The 21,665-nt window shown below is 34.5% G+C and overlaps 1 protein-coding gene and 1 long non-coding RNA gene across 3 annotated transcripts in view; both read right to left on the bottom strand.

The window, feature by feature from the left end:
• The window catches only part of LOC119236351 (uncharacterized), a 93,313-nt gene extending 82,681 nt beyond the window's left edge, over nt 1–10,632 (bottom strand). Inside the window, exons 1-3 of the long non-coding RNA XR_005123035.2 lie at nt 10,474–10,632; nt 9,460–9,533; nt 9,329–9,387 (exon numbers count right to left, since the gene is read on the bottom strand). This is a non-coding gene — a long non-coding RNA (uncharacterized LOC119236351). The remainder of the gene's footprint in view (nt 1–9,328; nt 9,388–9,459; nt 9,534–10,473) is intronic.
• An 816-nt stretch (nt 10,633–11,448) lies between these two features.
• LRRIQ3 (leucine rich repeats and IQ motif containing 3) overlaps nt 11,449–21,665 on the bottom strand; it is an 81,196-nt gene continuing 70,979 nt past the window's right edge. For both annotated transcript variants that reach the window (XM_037500350.2, XM_054691269.1), the window contains exons 7-8: nt 16,872–17,601; nt 11,449–11,855 (exon numbers count right to left, since the gene is read on the bottom strand). In XM_037500350.2, coding sequence (XP_037356247.1) covers nt 11,696–11,855; nt 16,872–17,601 — 890 coding nt within the window. In that variant the 3' untranslated portion in view covers nt 11,449–11,695. The remainder of the gene's footprint in view (nt 11,856–16,871; nt 17,602–21,665) is intronic.

Raw genomic sequence — 21,665 nt, 5'->3', positions numbered from 1 at the left:
TCAGTTTTTCTAATCTTCCAGCTTCACCTCCAAGACTTTTCCTCCCTCCACTCCTCACACATTTTTTTCAATGCTAAACTCCCTTAACTCCTAAAATACCTTTTTCATATTTGCTCATGTAATACAATCAGTTTTTAGATACAATTCAGGAGAAAGGGAGCCAGTGTGAATTGAGAAGCTTCGGTGCCTTACAAAGTTTATTGGCTCTTTTGCATCTTACCTGGTTTAATTTCCAGTAAATCTTTATATCTAAGGTCATTTCTCATTCTCCTAAGCATCTATGGTATTTAATGACTCAATTAAACAAATGATTAACAAGTGTTCATCATACATCAGGGCAATATGTGAGCTGCCGATAAGAAAGTGGTGAGAGAGCACGTTTCTATCTTGACACCATAAAAGTCTATGGCAAAAAAGGCAGTGGACAAATATATCACTATGTGATAAAAAATAACACGTATGTATCAGCCATATGCACATATGAGAGATATACCTCTGACTTAGAAAGGGAATGGAAAGGGTGAAGTGAGAGAGAAAAATTTTCAAAGGAGGTATATGTAGGCACCCTCTTAGTTATGAATATGAGAGATAAAACAAATAGGTTGTAGAGCAGAAGACACCAGGAAAGGCAGGTACAATCTTCAGTGTGTGTGTGAGTAGCTGGAATATAGCGTAGTAAATGCCAGATACAAGCAAGGATGAAAGAAGGAGGAACTAAACTTTAAAATGCTTATTCCACCATACTAAGTTACTTGGATTTTAATCTGAAGACAATGGGGAGGCATTAGGGCTTTAATTTTAAGCTAAGGAATGGCAAGTCTAGATTTATAGTTTACAAAGATCAATGTGTATAAGGTATGGATACAGAAAAAATGGAAGGAGAATTAAGTGACTATATTGCAATGTATCCAGGGGAAAGATGATGAGGATCCAAACTAGTGATGACAAAATTACTTTGGGTTAATAAATTTTAAAGATATTAAATGGCAATGGACTATAGATTACTTAAATGAAAGGAAAACAGGGGTCCAGTGGAGCAGTGGGACTCAGGATGGTGCCTCAGTATCTCCTTGGTAGTGGTGTTGTATTGCAAAGGATATCAACCCATACCACTCTTGGTTCTTCTAGTAGGGCAAGTAATCAAAATATTATAAAGACTGAATAAAGAGCCTCCCCTGGTGGCGCAGCGGTTGAGCGCTGGGCTGCGAGGCTGCCTGCGGCCTCTGCAGCACCAGTTCGAGCCCTGGCCGCCAGCAAAGGTCCCACATGGCGTGCAAAGCTCTCCTGCAGCGCCCGCTGCTACCCTCAGCAGTGTATTTCGTCAGTCTGCCTGTTCTGTCCCCCACTCTGGCTCTGGTGAATTCTCTCACCCTCCCATGCTTCTGACTGTACCCAGTGCTTGTATAAATAAATAAATAAATCTTTAAAAAAAAAAAAAGGCTAAAAAAAATACAATGATAAGATGTATACCTTCTGTATATATGGAGAGAGCATATAAAATTGAGGAATTCATCCATATGGCTTTAGATGTCATCTTAAATAGCCTAGCTAAGGGAAGTTGGAGGAGAGAGAAAGGAAGGTCAGTAAGGGAGTTTAACAGTGAAGGTATATAGTTTGAAGTCTGGGAGTGTGATGCCTCCATTTCCTTCTTTTTTTTTTCAGTAGAGCTTTGGCTATTCGGGGTTTTTGGTGATTCCATATGAATTTCATCAATAATTGTTCTATTTCTTTGAAGAATGACATTGAAATTTTGATTGGAATAGCATTGAATCTGTATATTGCTTTTGGAAGGATGGCCATTTTAATAATGTTTATTCTTCCAATCCATGAGCAGGGGATGTCTTTCCATTTCTTTGTGTCTTCTTCTATTTCTTTTAACAGTGTTTTATAGTTTTCTTTGTATAGGTCCTTTACCTCTTTTGTTAGATTTATTCCCAAATATTTGATTTTTTTTGTTTTGATAATAAAAGGGATGGTTTTTTTGATTTCTTCTTCTTCAGATTTGTTGTTTGTGTATAGGAAGGCTACTGACTTTTGCGTGTTGATTTTGTATCCTGCCACTTTACTGAATTGATTGATGAGTTGAATTAGTTTTTCTGTGGAGATTTTGGGGTTCTCTATGTATATTATCATATCATCTGCAAATAGTGATAGTTTGACTTCTTCTTTTCCTATTTGGATTCCTTGGATGTCTTTCTCTTGTCTTATTGCTCTGGCTAGGACTTCCAGTATTATACTGAAAAGCAGTGGTGAGAGTGGACATCCTTGTCTTGTTCCAGATCTTAATGGAATTGCTCTCAGCTTTTCACCATTGAGAATGATACTGGCTGTTGGCTTGTCATAGATGGCCTTTATGATGTTGAGGTATGTTCCTTGTATCCCAAGAATTTCAAGGGCTTTTATCATGAATGGGTGTTGCACTTTGTCGAAAGCTTTCTCAGCATCTACTGATATTATCATATGGTTTTTATATTTCTTTTTGTTGATGTGTTGGATAACGTTGAATGATTTTCGGATGTTAAACCATCCTTGTGTCCCTGGAATGAATCCAACTTGGTCGGCATATGAAAAAATGTTCAACATCACTTGCAATCAGGGAAATGCAAATCAAAACTACCATGAGATACCATCTTACACCAGTGAGAATGGCACATATTAAAAAAACTAGCAACAACAAATGTTGGCGAGGATGTGGAGAAAAAGGAACTCTCCTGCACTGTTGGTGGGAGTGCAAACTGGTCCAACCACTGTGGAGAGCTGTGTGGAGATTTCTGGACCTACTAAACATAGAGCTTCCATATGATCCAGCAATTCCACTCCTAGGTATTTACCCAAAGGACACAGAAACATCAATTCCAAAGAGCACCTGCACCCTTATGTTTATAGCAGCACTGTTTACAATAGCTAAGCTTTGGAAACAACCCAAATGCCCAAAAATAGATGACTGGATCAAGAAGATGTGGTACATATATACCATGGAATATTACTCAGCATTCAAAAAAGATAAACACATGCAATTTGCAGCAACATGGATGGCGCTGGAAGGGATCATGCTCAGCGAAATAAGCCAAAAAGAAAAAGAAAAATACCGGATGGTCTCACTCATAGCAGGAATCTAGAAAACTTAAATAAGGGACCAGGAAAATGAATATAAGAAAGTGAAAATCAAAATCAACAAAAAACTATGAACCAGAGACACTTTTTGGGGGGTGGGGGGCGGGAGGGGAAGGATTGGGGTCAGAATGGGGCGTTTGCAATTGTATGGGGGAATATAAAAAAAAAAAAAAAAAAAAAACAGTGAAGGTATAGCAAACAAAAATATGCAAATTTAAGTTCTGCCTTCTCCATTGAAAAGAAGATGAGATTAGGTCTTTCTGCTACAGTGAGGAGATAACTTAAGAGAGCTTCTCCTTTATACATGTAATGTATCTTTCAAAAAAGACAAACTCTACCTGCCTTTAGAGCTCATCCATGAAATAAAGCTCTTTCCAAAAAGACATTTTTGTGTTGGCAGATTGTTGTTGTCCCGCATTCAGAACCTGGGGAAGAACAGCTTTTATAGGATGAAGAAGAAATGAGGGTATATTTGGTTATAGTTTGAAGTGTCTACACGTTTCCAAATGGACATGCCTACTAAATACTTACATATGAGTAAACTGGGATTCTTACCTGTTCTTTTTATTGTCATTTCATATGTACATTTAATCTGACCAAGTTTTATTTATTTATTTTCTAAATTCCTTGAACAAAGAACAGTTACTGTCCTGTAATCCTTTACATTCATCACAGGCCAAGCACAACATAATGTGTGGAAGCTCAGTAAAGATTCCATTTCTTGACAAAGGAATATTCAGGTAGTATAATTTGCCTCCTACACATACTTAGTAAAGTTTGCCTGAGAAGGCTTCACAAAGGTTTTATGCATAGACAGTGAATTTATGAAAACCTTCTCCCCTAGGTGTTTTTTTTATGTATTCCCTAAATACATAAAATGGAAACTATCATGGAAACTATCATGGAAACTATCATGGAAACTATCATGGAAACTATAATTACATATTTTTAGAACAAGATTATGTTTAAGTTTGGACTCCATTTTATACCCAATTATTCTCATGGCACATAGTAGGTATTCAACAAACATATGTTGAATAAATATATGAACCATGATCATGAGATCACAGTTTATGTATACAGTTGTGTACACAATTCATGTGCCCTATTATAAACTGTGAAAACACATGCTTAATAACAGTTAAATGAAATAATACATGTTTATGTAATTTTTACTATCCCAAACTCACAAAATATCTTTGCTATATTTGAGATATATTTGTAGTTGTATTGTCTGTTTTTATCTGAGCAATTTTGCCTCTTTCTGCTACTGATGCCAGATGGAGGAGAGGCAGGGAGACCAAGAGATTAATGAAGCAACTCATCAAGTCGTTCAAAAGGCAAAAATACATAAAAAATTAAATCTGGTACAATGCCCTCTTCAAAGAGTGATGGCTACATATTGTACAATAGTACTTCAAAGTTTCTGGAGAGAAAAAAAATAAACTAAGGGAAAACTTTTAGGAGATAAAATCATTAATGACTTATAAGACGTCCATTTTGGAAAAACACAAGGTATCATCTTCTCCCCAGCGTCTGTCTCACACCCTGGAAGCAGAGGACATTAACTCTTTGTGACCACAAGGGTGAAATTAACTACACTAGGGAGTACACAGTCCATTAGTGGAAATGGTCCCTTAAGGCTCTTAGCTGGTGATGGACTCAGACACCATGAAATAAGGGTGCAAACTAGTCTTTTCATAGAAAAGTCAGTACATCAGTACAGGGGTGTTGATTATAATTTATAGAAGAAGGGAAAGGAAAATCAGGTAAACTCTGTTGGATCTTGCAGTAATGTACTGGAATAATCAATATTATACAACTCATCATATAAGATATATTCTTGTAATTTTTTTTTTTTCATTTGGTAAAAACTTGTAGCATTTAATGACTAAAATTATATTGGCATTATTAAAAATCTGGAATGAGAAAATATATTTAAATAACAATTATAAAAATAAGTAAGTCCAAAATATTACCCAAAATAAATATCATTATTAAGCTTATCTTGGAAATTTAGTCATTAGAAGTAGATAATTCCCACACCTAAATAAAAGCCCATGTGATTAGCTTGCAAAATCAGTTCCTTTTAGGCTCAAGTCATGGAAAACAGTAGTTGACAGTCAAATTGTCTCTGGTTATAACTTTACATTTAGTTTTCCCAGGTCAAGTTTTTTGTTTGTTTTTTAATGTTTAAAAATATATCATTCCTAGAAAGAATTCTACACTCAAATTCTTTGCTAAACCAGTTCACTTGACAGAATAACAGATTTTTGAAATGCAAATAATTTTATTTAGTAAAAGCCACAATCAGCTAAGAACTGAAAAAACACATAGGGGAAAAAAACACATAGAGTTAAGCATAATTTTTGGGCTTTTTTATTGAATGTATTAAGAACAAATGTTTTCATTTTGCTTCTTACACAAACTAGGGTCATTGTTAATGGTCGAAATTCACTCGTTTGTTTATTTATCAAACATTTATAAAGGTGCACTACACACTGATCACTATGTTAATTATTGGATTTATATGTATATTATATGTACATGCAATAATTAGCATAGAGATACATCCTATAACATAGCATATATGATATACATATAGTATAACTCTTAAGTTTCCATATATGTATAAAGATTAGAAATGAAGTCCTCTGATGATTGCATAAAGAGAATACCTATATATTCTTTATAGTGCAATTAAGTATGACTGTGCCTATGCCCAAAACATGTTTTTCTGTTCCTCAGCATTTCCCAAAGCTAGAGCAGATATGTAAAAAGTTTGGGACAAGGTGTCACAAAATGTGACATATATCATCTTGGAGCCAATGCACTTAAGGGTACTAGGCCCCCACTTTATCACCATGTTCTCTATCTTTGTTATAGCAGTCTTGGAGGGCACATATAACAGATAGTGAATATCTGGTGTGAGTGAGAATTGAACTAATTTGGGCTAAGCCACTAAGATTTGAGGCTCTCTTTCCCTGGGCTGGCTATTTTGGCCTGTTAAGCACAATATTATTCTGAAATAAGAGAACATGTTGATATGAAATATAGAAGCTATAGTATATCAATTCAAATATTTCTTGAAGAATCCATGAATATCAACTCAAAATATTGTATATTATACAGATATAATGTTCAGTACTTGCCTGGTGTTGACCAGCACTTTTATTCATGAAAATTAAAGAAGGTCCTAAACTCTGACAAATCACATTTTCTCATGGAGTTTTTTCTCTTCAAGAAGTTTCCAAATTTCCCGGCTAAACAGGCAGGAATAGTAAAGATTACAAGCTTAAATCTCAATGCACCTTATTTCAGAGTCCCCTTCAAAATCTTCCACCTAACTTCATATTTGCAATTTCAGATTGATTGTTCCAAAAAAGGATCTTTGCAAGTTGAAGCTTCAGGTACACAAAAACTTGGATCCAGACTTTTGTGGTCTTTTTTTATTACTATCTTTTCCTGTCACTAGTCATTATTTTTCTCTTTATAACGATTATTTAACTCACTCTCCAAAAGTAAGTTAGAGGGAAAAAAAACTTTATCTCCTCATGGTCTGGGAAATTATCACATATATTTTTTCATTTAGAAAATTAAACCCAAGAGTTGTTTCCATTGGCTTAGTGTTTAATCATTGTTTGTCATTTTCAGTAGTTTTCATTTACACACACTGACTGGTACCTGCATAGACACATGGACAAATATGCATATTCCCACAGACTTATAAGCATCACAGTAAGTATACTTTATGATGTGTTATGTTTTTGTTTTTTTCCCCATATAGTAAGATGACTTTCTAATGGATATTTTACCATATGTCAATATCAGGTGAACAAGGCCAATGTCTATAGATTATTTACACACATAGGTCAGTCCTGTTCATGAGGACTGGTTATCTAAAAGGTAACATTTACTCTGAGGAAAATTCGCTAAAAAACTTAAAACCTGCACATAGTATTTTGCCTCTTCAAATGTCAGAAAATCATGTCTGTATGATAACCAGTTAATTTTCCTCTTTTCCAAAGTACTTCACTTTGTGACTCATGAGGGATGTAGTGTGAGAGCAGTTGACATTTACATAAGGACCCTGACTACTATCTGTATTCTGACTTGCTGAATGGCAGCAGGAAGGGAGAAAAGAGTCCAGGAAAAGTATATTTAACAATTATGCATGCAGGTAGCGTGTTAGGAACTCTTTCCAAAGCTATGATAAAGTACTCCATTCTTTATTTAAACTCTCATAATCACTCTTTTCTTTATCTAAAGAACCACATTTTTAGAAGCAGCAAAATTATTTTTTAAAAAGTCAGCTTTCAAGTTTTTTTTTTTTTTTTTTCCATCTAAAGGTGGGAATTGAAGGGAGAGTAGGAGGTTTTTGAAATTAGGTTTTTAACCTAAAAGTTGATTCCTCAGCAGAACAGTTGAGATAGTTAATTCAAAGAATAAAGCAGAGGGGAGTTTTATTCTTGAAATTTTAGTAGTACTGAACGGTTTCATCTCAGTTTTATAAGTACATAAAATATAATTATCACCCTGCTGCCCCTACATATGCCAAACATTTTAAGTAAAAATAAATATCTTAAAAGGTAAGGCTTCATTTTTTAAACTATTCAAAGGATGATATAGTATATATACATATATATATATAAATTTTAAAATATCCTCCTTTCTTGACTATTTTTAGTACTATAGGTATAAAAATCAACAAAATACAGGGAATCCATGGTCAAATTGATGGAACAATGTGTAATCAATTGTTGTGTAATTAACGTGGAATCAATTTGTTGTGATGCCACGTAACAAGTATTTAACATGGGAGCATTGGAAGAAAACTTCTACAGAGCATATCTCTTGACTCTAGAAGATCAATCAGAAATTCCAAGCACAAGGGGGATAAGTGTGTTCCAAGCAGAGGAATATGAGTATTGTGAATGGTTGATAACTTGAATAATGTATTTAGAGTTGTAATGAAAGGAGAGAGCTGGAAAATTCGGGACTAAAAAAAAAAAATAAATAAGTATTTTTTTCTAGCTAAATAGAGTGTTTTGACTATATCCTAGAGCTCTGGAGACACAACCAAACAGTAAATTTGCATTTTGAAAATATGCACAGGATATTTTTGAGGAAAGAAATAGTAAGAACTATACTAAACATTGTCATGGGAGAGTCAGAGAAAGAAAGTTTTGAGGGGGTCTCCCCAGTGGGGTGGCACAGCAGTTGAGCGCTGGGTTGCAAAGCTGCCCACAGCCTCTGCAGCGCCGGTTCAATCCCCGGCCACCGGGTGAGGATCTCACATGGCGCGCAGACCTCTCCTGCTGCCCGCTGCTCCCCTCAGCAGTGTATTTCATCAGTCTGCCTGCTCTGCTCCCTGCTCTGGCTCTGGTGAATTCTCTCACCCTCCCACGCTTCTGACTGTACCCAGTGCATGTATAAATAAATAAATAAATCTTTAAAAAAAAAAAAGGTTTTGAGGGATGAGACCAGATACATAAGTACATAAGATTATATCAGGCATTAAATAAACAGAGATGTTAGGATGATCACAGGATGTTTTTTGACAGGAAAGGTAGTGTTTATAGTTGATACCAATTTTAATCTGAGTGCTACTGGAGCTATCCAAGTAAACATGTGAAGTGAGTGGTTAGAAATGTACCTGAGGCTGAGGGGAGATTCTGTTAGGGCCTGTCAGAACACGAGTGATATCACAAACCGTATATTGTCAAAGAGGAATATATATAGATTGTGATTATAGGTGGGGACATGAGTGATAGCATCATTTAAGTAAAAAAAAAAAAAATAGGAGCCTCAAAAATCAGAAGGTTAAGGAAGAATGAGAAGAACAGGATGTGTTATGAGGTGGGAAGAAATGTGCCAAAGAGGGTGAAATCATAGTATTCAATGCTTCCACAAAATCCTAAAAAATAAATACTGAAAGATATTCATTTTATTTAATCAACAGATGATCATTAGGAATTTTGCTGAATGTGTTTTCATTGAAATGTCAGAAGGGGATGGGGGCCTGATTTTATAGGACTGACACATATAACATATATTAGTATGTCTGAGTATTTAAATAAATCTTGAATTGCCTAAGGCATTATTTAGGAAGCAAGGAATCAATAAGCTGACAAGGAAAAAATAGACATAAACAGTACAAATCATGTTAATGACTGCCACTGGACTAGGAACACCCTTTCCACCTGTCTCTCACCTGCACATCTTTTCCAAGTGTCTGTACATGCATTCCATCCATATCTCTTCTCCAAGTCCCTAAATGCAAGTCAAAGTCAGAAAAAGCAAGAGCCCCAAGGTTCTCCTGCCTTCCAAGTTACATAGTTTCACCTGGCTGCTCAGCTCCAGCTCTAGTTCTCTGTAGCACCTTCATTCAGGAAGTCCAGCTCATGGCACACTGAGACCTGTAATCCAAGGTGACTTTATGTAAACGGGGATGAAGAAAATATTACCTCTTTTTACAGAAATATGTCTGTAACAATGTTATTTTTTCCTGTTGACAGTTGCTTGATGATGGCACTTTCAATTTTAAGCAAACTTTGTTTTACTACTTACATTATTTTTATGTTTGTTTATTTTGAAATACTTCAGTATTACTAGTATCTCTAAACAAATTTATTTTAATCTGTGACAGTATTTTTGGTGGTTTTATTAGCATAAGAAAGATTGTAATTATTTGATAAATTTGTTCATTAAAATTTTTATTGAGTTAGAAATCAAGACAATAACACCTTTATGTATTCAAGATATAAAAAATTGCAAACTCACTATCTAATCGAGAGTGACAAAACTATGACCCAGGGCTAGCCTCTTGTTTCTGCACATACATTTTTATTGCAATGCAGTCATACTTATTTGTTTACAACCCATTCATGACCACATTTATGTTATAATATTGGAGTTGAGAAGTTGCAACAAAGAAAACAGGATCCACAAAACCTAAAATACTATTAGAGAAAAATGTCACCATTCCCTGGGCAACACCATTAGTAGATCTGAATCTCTAAATTTAATTCTCAATAGTAATTTTCTCAATAGTCATGAAAGACAACAGTACATATGTTGGGTTTTGTGACTACAACACTCTTGCTTTTGGCACCAAGTACTCTCTTGATTAAATCATTAACTTTGGTCTAATTTAATTTATGGATTGCAAAGTACTTAATGTAACTGAAAATTTCTTTTGGATCATGTAAAGAATAAAACTGATACTTTTGATCATACTAAAAGCAGTGAACAGGATCCCAGATTCTTTTCATCTAGTGGTTTAGTCATCTTCCACATGTGTTTTCTAAGGTGGCGAAAAAAAAGGAAATTTTATGAAGGATATTGTATGCAACATACCTGGGAGTGTTGCCAATCACTTTTATTCAGACTCCATTGGTCAGAATTTAGTCCCAAGTCTCAACTAACTGCAAAGGAAGCTTGGAAATATAGATTAATTGTGCCCTGGAGAAATGGAAAATATTTTTGGTGAAAAGCTGGTCAGTATCTATCACAGAGATCTTCTGCAGATAGAATTTATAAAACTCCATATTTTTACAATGTGGTAGGATAAAAAAAGGGAGCCAAAAAAAGGGAGCAAGTCTATCTTCCAAACTTTTATATAAGAACTACATAGTGGAGTCTATATAGTGAGTCTGGGAATACAGAAGGAGAAGCAAGATTGGAGGAGGAGAAAATAGTTTCGAAATAATGATACATTGCATTCTAATTTACGGTTTTAAAATTATTTTAGACCTTGAAAGTAGAAGCTTAGCATAATTTTGGAAATACAAGAGACATATTAGAAGTATAGATACAACCTAGGGATAGAGATTTGATTCTTAAAAACATAAACAGTAAGTGGTAGTAAAAATCATGAGATTGACCTGTAATAGCACATAAGTAGGAAAAGAGAGTTATAAACAGAAAAAGTATTGTGTGTGATAGATTATATCTGCCTTAGTACAAACACAGATATGAACAAAATCGTCTTTGCCTTCAAGAAATTCACAATGGAGTGGAAATAGTCAAGGAAACTAGTGATTACAGGTTGTATGATGACTATTAAATATTCAAAATATGGAGCGTCCCCTGGTGGCGCAGCGGTTGAGCGCTGGGCTGCAAGGCTGCCTGCAGCCTCTGCAGCGCCGGTTCGTCCCTGGCCGTCCGCGAGGGTCCCACAAAAACAAAAACAAAAAAAAGAAGTAAATATTCAAAATACGGAATGGGGCCTCAGAGGAAACAACAAACATGCATATCAATACAATGTATGTAATGATTAGATGATGAAGGGATTATATTCAAATATATCTCACAAAAAAAATCCTTCTACTCTTTCATAGTGTCTATCAAACCTTACACAGGAAACAGGTAGCTGACAAATACTGTAACCACACAGAGACTTTTGACCCCACTGCTACACACTTACTTTTATTAACAGATTAGTTTATTGGACACATAAAAACATTTTAACTATTCTTTATATATTTTAGATTTACATAAAAATCTGTATGGCGACAGGATATTTCTTCTTTTACAGCATTAAAGTCTTTCAACTAAAAGTGGCCATTCTTCAAAATGATCATTGGATATGATCTGATGTAAATACATTGGGAATTTTATTCATTTTCATAATTGCAACTTTTGTTTTAATATCTTGTAATCTTTCACAATTTTTTTGGAAAACAAACATATCAGCAACAAATTTTTCTTCAAGGTGTCTTTTACATATTTCTCTAATCCTAACAGGAACAAAGAAAGGTAATAGAATGAAATACTTTAAATAACTAAAAAGTAGCAATCAGACTGTTAATAATAACTACATATCTCTAAAACAGACATATACAAAATTACTAAAACACAAAACTTCAGTATTGCATAGTATTTTATTATATCATTCAAAATGATAATATTGGGCTGATATTTTTAAGATTTCTATTGGCTGTAACAGAGTTTTCACAAACCCTGCCTTTTATTTCAAGGGCTCACATTTCCAAATATACATCTAAAGCATATAATACCATGATTTGTAGAACTTTTACTTACATTTCACTAAATCCAAACTTCTTTTAGGACTCTGCTATGGACAGAACTGTGTCTCCCACAGATTCATATATTTAAACCCTAACCTAACCTTCAGTATCTTAGAAAGGGACATTTAGAGATAGGAATTTGAGAGGTAATTAAGTTTAAATGAGGCCATATGGATGGACCCTAGTCCAATTATAAGTAGTATCCTCATAAGAGGAGGAAGAGGTGCCAAGGATGCATATGCACAGAACAAGGGTTATATGAGGACCCAGCAAAAAGGCAGTCATCTGTAAGGATGAAGAAAGGCCTTGGAAGAAACCAAACCTGCCAATATCTTCAACCTGGATTTCCATCTTCAAGAACTGTGACAAAATAAGTTTCTGTTGTTTAAACTACCAAGACCCTGGTGATTTTTTTTTTTAAGGCAACTCTAGCTGACTAATACAGTTTGTAACTAAGACAGAGGGAAGCGAAACAGGTTACACTGTCAAACCTGTGTAAAGCTTGAAGAGAATTATTCATTCATCCTCATTCATTCATTAGTATTGATAATATGTTATAATGCTTGTCAATATCCCTATATAATGGAAACATAAATATAAATATGACATAACTATGAGAAGCTTATAGAAAGTAGTGAGAAATAAAGCATATGAATATATAAATGAAATATTTTAGTTCACAATGAACAAAGTATGTAACAGGACAAAGCCAAGCATGACAAAAACTGAAAGGCATATCTTGAAGAACAGAGTGAAGGAAAACAAGAAAGTTTTCAGAGTTGAATTAATCATTGAACTTAGTCTTAAAAGATGTATATTTTCCAGGCAGGGAGGGAAGAGCATTTTCTTTGTGCACATTTGTTTATATAGCATGAGTAGCTAAAAAATAGTTAGAAAGGTCAGCACAGCTTGGCAAGTGACAACGCTCTAATCGTATAGGTCATGCACTTCTGTAAGAAGGGTGGAACAGAAAAATCTGGAGAAACAAATTAAGAAGTCTTTATTTTACATGGGTGTACTCAAAAATCTGGACATAGGGAGTAGAAGAAAGGCCTAAGTGTAGGAAGTGTGAAATTTACTGGCAATGTGATTTTGGATAAATTGTTTTTATCTACCTCATTTTTCAATCTTTAAAAAAGGATAATCCAACTCATAGTGAGTCAACACATTTAAAATTCTTGGGTTGGGGCCTCCCTGGTGACACAAGGGGTTAAGACGCAACCTATGAAGCTAGTCACAGCCACTGCAGCACCCAGCCAGGGAGCTACCCACATGGCACAGCAGAACTCTCCTTATTCGCCTGCTGCTCCCCTCAGCAGTGTATTTCAGTCGGTCTGCCTGTTCTGTTCCCCACTCTGTCTCAGGTGAATCTTCTTCCCCCCCACACTTCTGGCCTATACCCCAGATCTTGTATGCATAAATAAATAAATCTTTAAAAAAAACGTAAAAAAATAAAATTCTTGGGTGAGTGTCTGCATTGAATATTCCTTTTACTGTGAGATAACAGTGGCATTCATGAAGATAAGAAATGTAGGAAGAGTAGTCAGATGGACAGAAAGACTGGTGCTCAATTTTGTTAACACTGAGTTTAAAGAGTCTGGTTATCTATGTGATGAAATCAGAAAGCTAAATGTAGAGAAGCAATGGTTTATAGTTAAGAGTTCAGGTAATGAAGTCGTTCTGCTTGGGTTTGGAACCCATATTTAAACTATGTCTGCATCATTTTCTTCACCCATAAGAATGGAAGATCTAAATGAACTAATATATTTAAAGTCCTTAGTGGAATGTCTGGCATTTAATAATCACTCAATGAAAATGCACTACAAATGTTATGGATTCAGGAGCTCAAGAGAGTACTCATGTCTGGACATGTAGCAGAATAGAAGTAATGGCAAAAGGGACTTTGCAAATGTAATTAAGGTTACTAATAAAGTCTAAGAAATGTATCAAAATTACTCTCCTACAGATAATCATGAGCTGTGCAAAATGAAAATAATTACTTAAAACAATTGAAGACTGAAAATCATAGTTTTATTTATATATGCCAGGATCAAATAATTAGAAAATGAAATTAAAATAGCAATTCCATTTCTAATACTATCAAAAAACATAAAATTTATAAACATGAGCTTAACAAAAAATGCAAGCTCTATGACTTAAAATGATAAAATATTTCTGAAAAAAATTAAAGGAGATCTAAATTAATGGAATAATACCATGTGCATGGATTGGAAGATATTATTAAGATGTTAATTATCTCTAAATTTATAGATTCAATTCATAGTGATCTCAGTTACTCTGCCAAGAGACTCTTAGACAGAATTAACATTTAAATTTGTTTTAAATATATATAATATTTTAAAATATTTTGAATTTTTTTTTATTTTTAAAATGTTACAGAAATGCAAATATTCTGGATTAACAAAGCCATCATAGGAAAAAAAGAACAAAATTTAGACCATAGATGTACTGACTTTCAGCAATAATCATGTGTTATCTCACAGATACTGTGGGTCAGAAGTCCAGACAGAGGTTGGCTCACGTGGATTTTTCTGCTTAGGTTCTCATGAGACTAAAATCAAGGTGACAGTCTGAGCTGTTGTTTCTATCCATATCTTGAGGATTTTTTCCCGAAGTTTGCTGACACTTGGCAGAGTTCACTTTTTTCTCATTCTTTTCACATGGCCTGCTCCATTGTCAAGTCAGCAATGTTATATGAAATCCTTTCACACTTTGATTTTGTCTGACTTTTGCTTCTACCTCACATTTAAACACTAGTGACACTTAGGGCCCACCTAGATAACACAGCATAATATCCCTATTTTAAAGTCAACTAATTAGTTACATGTGTGAAATCTCTTTTGCCATGTAAGGTAGCATGTTCACAGGTGTGATATGTTATTGTGGGGTTGATCTCCCCAAAATCCTAGATAGAATTTTCTCAATATTCTCATAGTAGGCTTCTTCCAATGTGTCACCTTGATATGGAGAACTAAAGGTCCATTGAGACCTGCAGGTCTTAGAAACTCTGTTACCATTACTTAAGGATTATTCGAAGTTAAAAGTGGCCAAGTCCTTAGAGGCAGGAGAGAAGCTCTGCCCTTGTCTAGGTCATTTTTCATTTTCCTGATCAAAGCAGCCAACACTATTGCCCATTTACATGATCTAGAAAAATCTAGTTAGGGCATCATCATCCAAGTGTGATTTTTATCAGTGACCATGGACTCCCTATCTGAGAAACTCATCTTTCTTATTTTCAGAGTAAAAGGATCAGATGATCTCCTCTTTGACATGTGAAGTCTCCCCCTCCCTTTATTTCCCTGATCGGCCTCATTTTACTTTAGAATTTACAACCATGAAAATTCTCCATATGTAAGCTGCCTGACGACTTATGTCCCAACTAGATTTTAGTATACATGGTATTTAGTATACATGGTATTTTATTAACCTATTTTCATCAATAAATAATTATTGAATAAATGTTGTCAACTAAAATTTAAGTGAGTTAGTTGTCTACTATACTGGGACTGAAATGGAAAAGATAGACCACATTATCTTATAAAGGACTTTACAAGGGAAGTTGATATATGATCTTTGTGATAACTGCCAGAATTGAGATTTAAATAAAGTTCTATGGGAGCAGCAGCAAATGAAAGGGATTAATTCAAACTGGAAGAGCAGTTGAGGAGAGATGAAAAATGAATGTGCTATTTCATTGTTTGTACAGTTCATGTACTGCATGATGGAGGCTATAGGGGTGAAATATATACAGTCCACTTAGCCAAGTTTCAGTCACTAGTAATATGTCTTCCTGGAGAGAAGAATACCTTTTCCTCCACATATAGGCACTGTCCTCCCAATTTGGGCACTTGAAAACACTCTAATATGACCAATAACATAGACACTTGTGCTGTATAATAATCTGTACACAACATTATGGACTTGTAGCACTTTTGTGAAGTGTATATTTGAGGAAAAAGTGTATAATATCAGCAATGTCATAGGGATAAAATGTACAAAATTGGGTAGAAAGTGGTGAATAATTTAATATGTAGCAAAGAGTACTGTTAGAAGAGAAAGGAGACTATAGCAAAAGGATTAATAAGATGAAGTAAGACAAACTGGAAAACAGCATGATGACTGAAATACAATGCACAGAAGAGATCTGATTCTTTGGAAAACTGCAAGGCATTGTTTTATTTAAGTTTTGAAACAGTTAAAGTTCTAGATTAGAGAACAAGTATGAGTAGAAAAAGGGTTGGAGATGCAGCTCTCAGTTGTAAGGACAACATGAATTTTTAGAGTGAGTATGACAGTATGAATTAGGAGAGTTGGAGTGAAAAGGAAGGGACAATCTGAGACGCTTATAAATTAAAATGAATAGGGAAGCATATTAGAGGTTGGTAACAATGGAGACTGAGTTATAAAAGACTCAGGATTTTAGCACTGGTCAAGAGACTAATGATGATGCCATTTGTTATAAGAACAACCATCCATCATGAAGCAGGTTTTATTGGATGATGATGGGGGTTGAGAAAAGATAAGAGTTGTCTTAGCATCTAATCCTTGGTAATATTTAGGACATAGTTTGTTTTTTGTTATTCCTATTTACAAAGTAGAATATATCATGTTATAAAGTCCTCCCTATTAAATCTCAATATTTAGTATGCAGTATTCACATGTAATTGACTTGACAGTTTCTATTATGTCAAAATTTGTACCTACCTGACATTGTTTATTTGTTTATTTAAATTCCTTTGATATTTTTCTGCTTCCCATTTTTGCTTAACAATCTTGCTTTTCTCTTTTAAGACTTTCTCATTCTTCTTCCATCTGTCAATTTTATTCATTCCTTTCAGCAAATGAATGCGCTCATTATTTAAGTTTTGAATTAATAAACGGTCTTCAGTCTTTCGATTTTTTTCTTCTAGAAACGCAGCTCTTCTCTGTCTCACTTTTTCGAGGTAGATGAATCTGTCCTGCCAAAGTTGTTGTAAACCATTCTGAAGTATTTCTTTATCTTTTCTAATTAGTTTCTGTGCAGCATATTTCTTCTTATTTAAAGTTTCTTGAACAGTTAGGCTAACTCTTTCTTGGGCTGCCTGTGCCATGGCTACCGCTGCTACCTTTTTTTGATGGAGTTCCTGCTTTTTTTTTCCTGAGTAATATTTGTCAACATCACTAAGTGGTTGGAGTTTTATGCCAGGAATTTTTGTAGTTAAAAATAGTCTTCTCATGTTTTTATCCAACAGAGTGTCTTTTTTTTCAATCACTGGCTTTTGATGAGTGGTAGTAAATGCCTGGTCATATGGGCGTAAAGTTCTTTGTTCTTTCTCTTTCAATACTGCAGCATATTTCACTGAATCAAATGTATATATGGGTAGTTTGAACACTGATATCGTAAAACCAGCATCAAATTCTTCATCCTCAATTTCACTGTCAGAATCCTTTTGACCTATGTCACACAGCAAATGTAATACATTATACAAGTGCTAAGAATGGTTTATTTTGCCTAAATTATTTTGAAAGCTGTTTTAATAAAGTAGACAAGAGTCTGTTATTTCATTTATTAACAAATAGTTTCCCTAATTGACCTTTTTCAATTTGTGATTTAATAGTGATTTTGGAAAATTATTACTGAAACATTTACTTTTCAATGGGATAACATTGGTTTAAAACACTGTAGGTGAGGGCCCACCTGGAGGCACAAGGAGATAAGCACAGTACTATGAAGCAATCTGCAGCCTCTGCAGCACGAGTTCTATCCCCGGCCGGCCAGGAAGCAACTCACATAGAACAGCAGACCTCTCCTGTCACGCCTGCTGCTCCCCTCAGCAGTGTGTTTCAGTCTGCCCGTTCTGTTCCCTGCTCTGTCTCTGGTGAATCCTCTCACCACCCCCGCACCTTTGTCCTGTACCCCAGCTCTTGTATGCATAAATAAATACATCTTTAAAAAAAAAACTGTATGTGATTCAGACATAGGATCACACCTCCTCAGATACATGTCCTCACAGCATACTTGACCACCAAACACTCATAGTCCACCAGAGACCACGATACCTCCTTTCCCACTGTGTTTCCTCATGCTTCTCTTGTAGCCTCGATTCCACAGTCAGATTTCTAGGGTTTGTTACTGGTTTGGTTTAATTCTTATATACCAATGGAATAGAATAGAGAAATAAACAAATAAAATAAAAATAAAAAATAATAATAATAAGATAAACAAATAAACCCAAGCATATATAGCCAAATGATCTTTGACAACTGTGCCAAAAATACAGAAAAGGGAAATAAAGTGTCCTCAACAAATGGTCCTGGGGAAACTGTATTTTCATATGCAAAAGAATGAAATCAGAACTTACATCACAGTATACACACAAAATCAGCTAAGAATGAATTATAAATTCAAATGAAGCCCAGAAATGGTAAAACTTCTTAAATATAGGGAAAATGTTTCTGGTTTTGGCATTGATTTTATGCATATATTAAAAACACAGGCATCAATTCTACTGAAAGAATACAAAAACACTAATTCAAAGGCACATATGCACTCCTAGGTTCATTGCAGCACTATTTATAATAGCCAAATTATGGAAACAACCTAAGCATCCAATGACAGATGAGTGGATTAAGAAGATATGGCATTCGCAATGGAATACTACTTAGCTATTGAAATAAAAAGAGGAAATCTTGCCATTTGCAACAACATGGTAGAATTGGAGGGAATTAGCTAAGTGAAATAATTCAAAAGGAGAAAGACAAATACCAAATGACTCCACTTCATAGGTAGAATATAGAGAAACAAAACAAGAACAGACAAAACTAAGCTCAAACAAACCCAAGACATCTAATTGAAGATTTGAAGTTACCAGATGGGGAGATGGGTGTTGGGGAGCAAAGGAGGGAGGGTACCCAAAGGATTACTGTGGATGATTATGGATGCTTTGGTGGTGATGTTGTGTGATGACATATATTTGAAAAGGTGTGAAACTATACCTCCAAATCATGTGCAGTGCTATAAAGCAATTTCATATCAATAAAAATATTTTTTAAAAAGCATAGCCAAAAAAAGTAAAAATAGATGAGTATGATACATCAAACTAAAAAGTTTCTTCACAACAAAGGAAACAATAAGAAAAAAAATGGGCAACCTACAAAATGAGATAAAATATTTTAAAACTCTCTATCTGAATTTAAAAACTTGGGCCTCCCCTGGTGGTGGAGGTGGTTGAGTGCCACACTGTGAAGCTGCTCACAGCCTCTATAGCGCTGGTTGGATCCCAGCTGACAAAGGTCCCACATGGTGCAGCAGACCTCTCCTGTCTCGCCCGCTGCTCCCCTCAGCAGTGTATTTCGTCAGTCTGCCTGTTCTGTTCCCCGCTCTGTCTCTGGTGAATCCTCTCACCCTCCCACGCATCTGGCCTATACCCTAGTTCTTGCATAAATAAATAAAATCTTAAACACAAAGAATTTAAAAACTCTTTCAGAATATATTAGATATTTTATAACTTAATACTAATAAATAAATGAAAATTCCAATTAAAAGCTGTACTAAAGATTTGAATAGATGTTTTTCTAAAGAAACACAAATGAACCACAGATTGATGAAAAAAAAAATGGTCACTGTCACTAATCAACAAAGAAATGTTCAAAGCTACAATGAGATAATGAGCTTACACTTGTCAGGATGACTATTATCAATAAAACAAAAATTTTAGGTAAGGCTATGGAGAAATTGGAACCTTGAACGTTGTTGGTAGCAATGAAATAGCTGCTATCAAAATACAAAGTAGAACTACTATATGATCCAGGAAACCTATTTTTGAGTATTTTTGAAAAAGAAATGAACACAGAAGAGATATTAGTGCTACTGCATTCATTCCATCCCTGTTCACACCAGTTAAGGATCAGAAACAACTTAAATGTCCATAAACAGATGGACAAAGAAAATGTGATATATACATATAATGTGATATTTTCAGTTTTGAAAAAGAAACAACTTCTGCATTATGGGATAACATAAATGAGCTTTGAGGACATTATGCTAAGTGAAATAAGCTAGTCACAAAAAGATGAATACTGCATGATTAGATTTATATGAAATAACTAAAAAAAAAAGTCAACTTTATAGACTCAAAAAGAGGAATGTGGTTGCCAAGGGCAGTGGGAGGGGAAATTGGGGAGATATTTTACATGTATATGATATATTACATATAAAATCAACTTAGTAAGAGATCTGTGTGTAACATTACATCTATAGCCAACAATATTGAATTGCACATTTTTAAAGAGGGGAGATCTCATGTTAAGTATTCTTACCACATCAAATTACAATTTAAAGAAAAAGCAGTTAAACTTAACACACAAAATGCACCCCCTCTTCCACTATAAATTTAACAATGTTTGCGAAACAAATAATGACAAGAGATACACTTCTTCATGGTCTGTTTTCACCCTTTCTTTTGTATTTTTCTTTGGCTGAAATATGCAGAAACCAAAAGATATTGCCAAGTTTCATTTCAGCAATTAGAAGAGCTAGATCTTAACTATTATTTAATTAAGCCCCTTTAACAGTTCTTAGATTATCAGCTTCTATAGGACACAATTTTATAAGCCCCAATAATACAAGCTTCTAGACAGAATCAACAAACAGAATTGTCAGAAGATTCGCATTAACTTCTTAGACTATAGTCAGTCAACTATAAAATAGGTATTTAGGATTTTTAATAGCTATTTGTGGTCAAATTCAAATTCATTTTTCTCCTCTTCTCACTTCGAAATTATTAATTTTAATTTCATTTCAATTGTAATTCATCCTGATGTGTTAATGATTTTTCTACTTTGATTTCGTTTTGGATAGTATACATACTATGACTAAGATTCTATGAGCATTTATCCAGTTTTAGATCTCAATTCTCAATTTCAGTCTTTTAGTAATGTAATAGACACCAATTTCTTCCAATGATGTCTATTTAAAACTACATACGGTCTCAATAAAAAACTAAATAGCTTCTAGCTTCCTAAAATTATTTTGATTTATTTATGTATTAATGCATCCATCCATCCTAGTATCTACCCATTCATATTTCAGTAACTTTCAAATTCAATTGAAATTCAGGAATCACAACCATGAAGTTACTTGTTAAAACTCCCTTCAGTTCTTATTTTTTTCTCTAAACTTTTTCCTTTTAATTGCTTAAGAAGAATTGCTTGGTTTTTATAATATCTATGATATTAGCAATTTCTATTTAATGAAAATGTATCAGATAGCAAAAAAAAGAATATGTGAATGTAAGTACAAAACATTCTTTTATAGATAAAGTACTTCTGTAGACCAGAGAGATGAGGCACAATGAAAAATATTATCCCAAGTTTTATGGTCGTGCTATGCCCGTGAAGAAGAAAGATAACAAACACATAAACTAGAAAATATCAAACAGGAATAATTCACTGATGGAAATCAGTCAGGGTAAAAAAACAGTGAGTCTAGTAACTAGTCACAGTGAGTCTAGTACCCAT

This window comes from Talpa occidentalis, unplaced genomic scaffold (genome assembly GCF_014898055.3).
Source record: "Talpa occidentalis isolate TD23 unplaced genomic scaffold, MPIMG_talOcc4v2.1 talOcc4.9, whole genome shotgun sequence".
NCBI lineage: Eukaryota > Metazoa > Chordata > Mammalia > Eulipotyphla > Talpidae > Talpa > Talpa occidentalis.
This window is presented reverse-complemented; position numbering and strand designations above follow the sequence as displayed.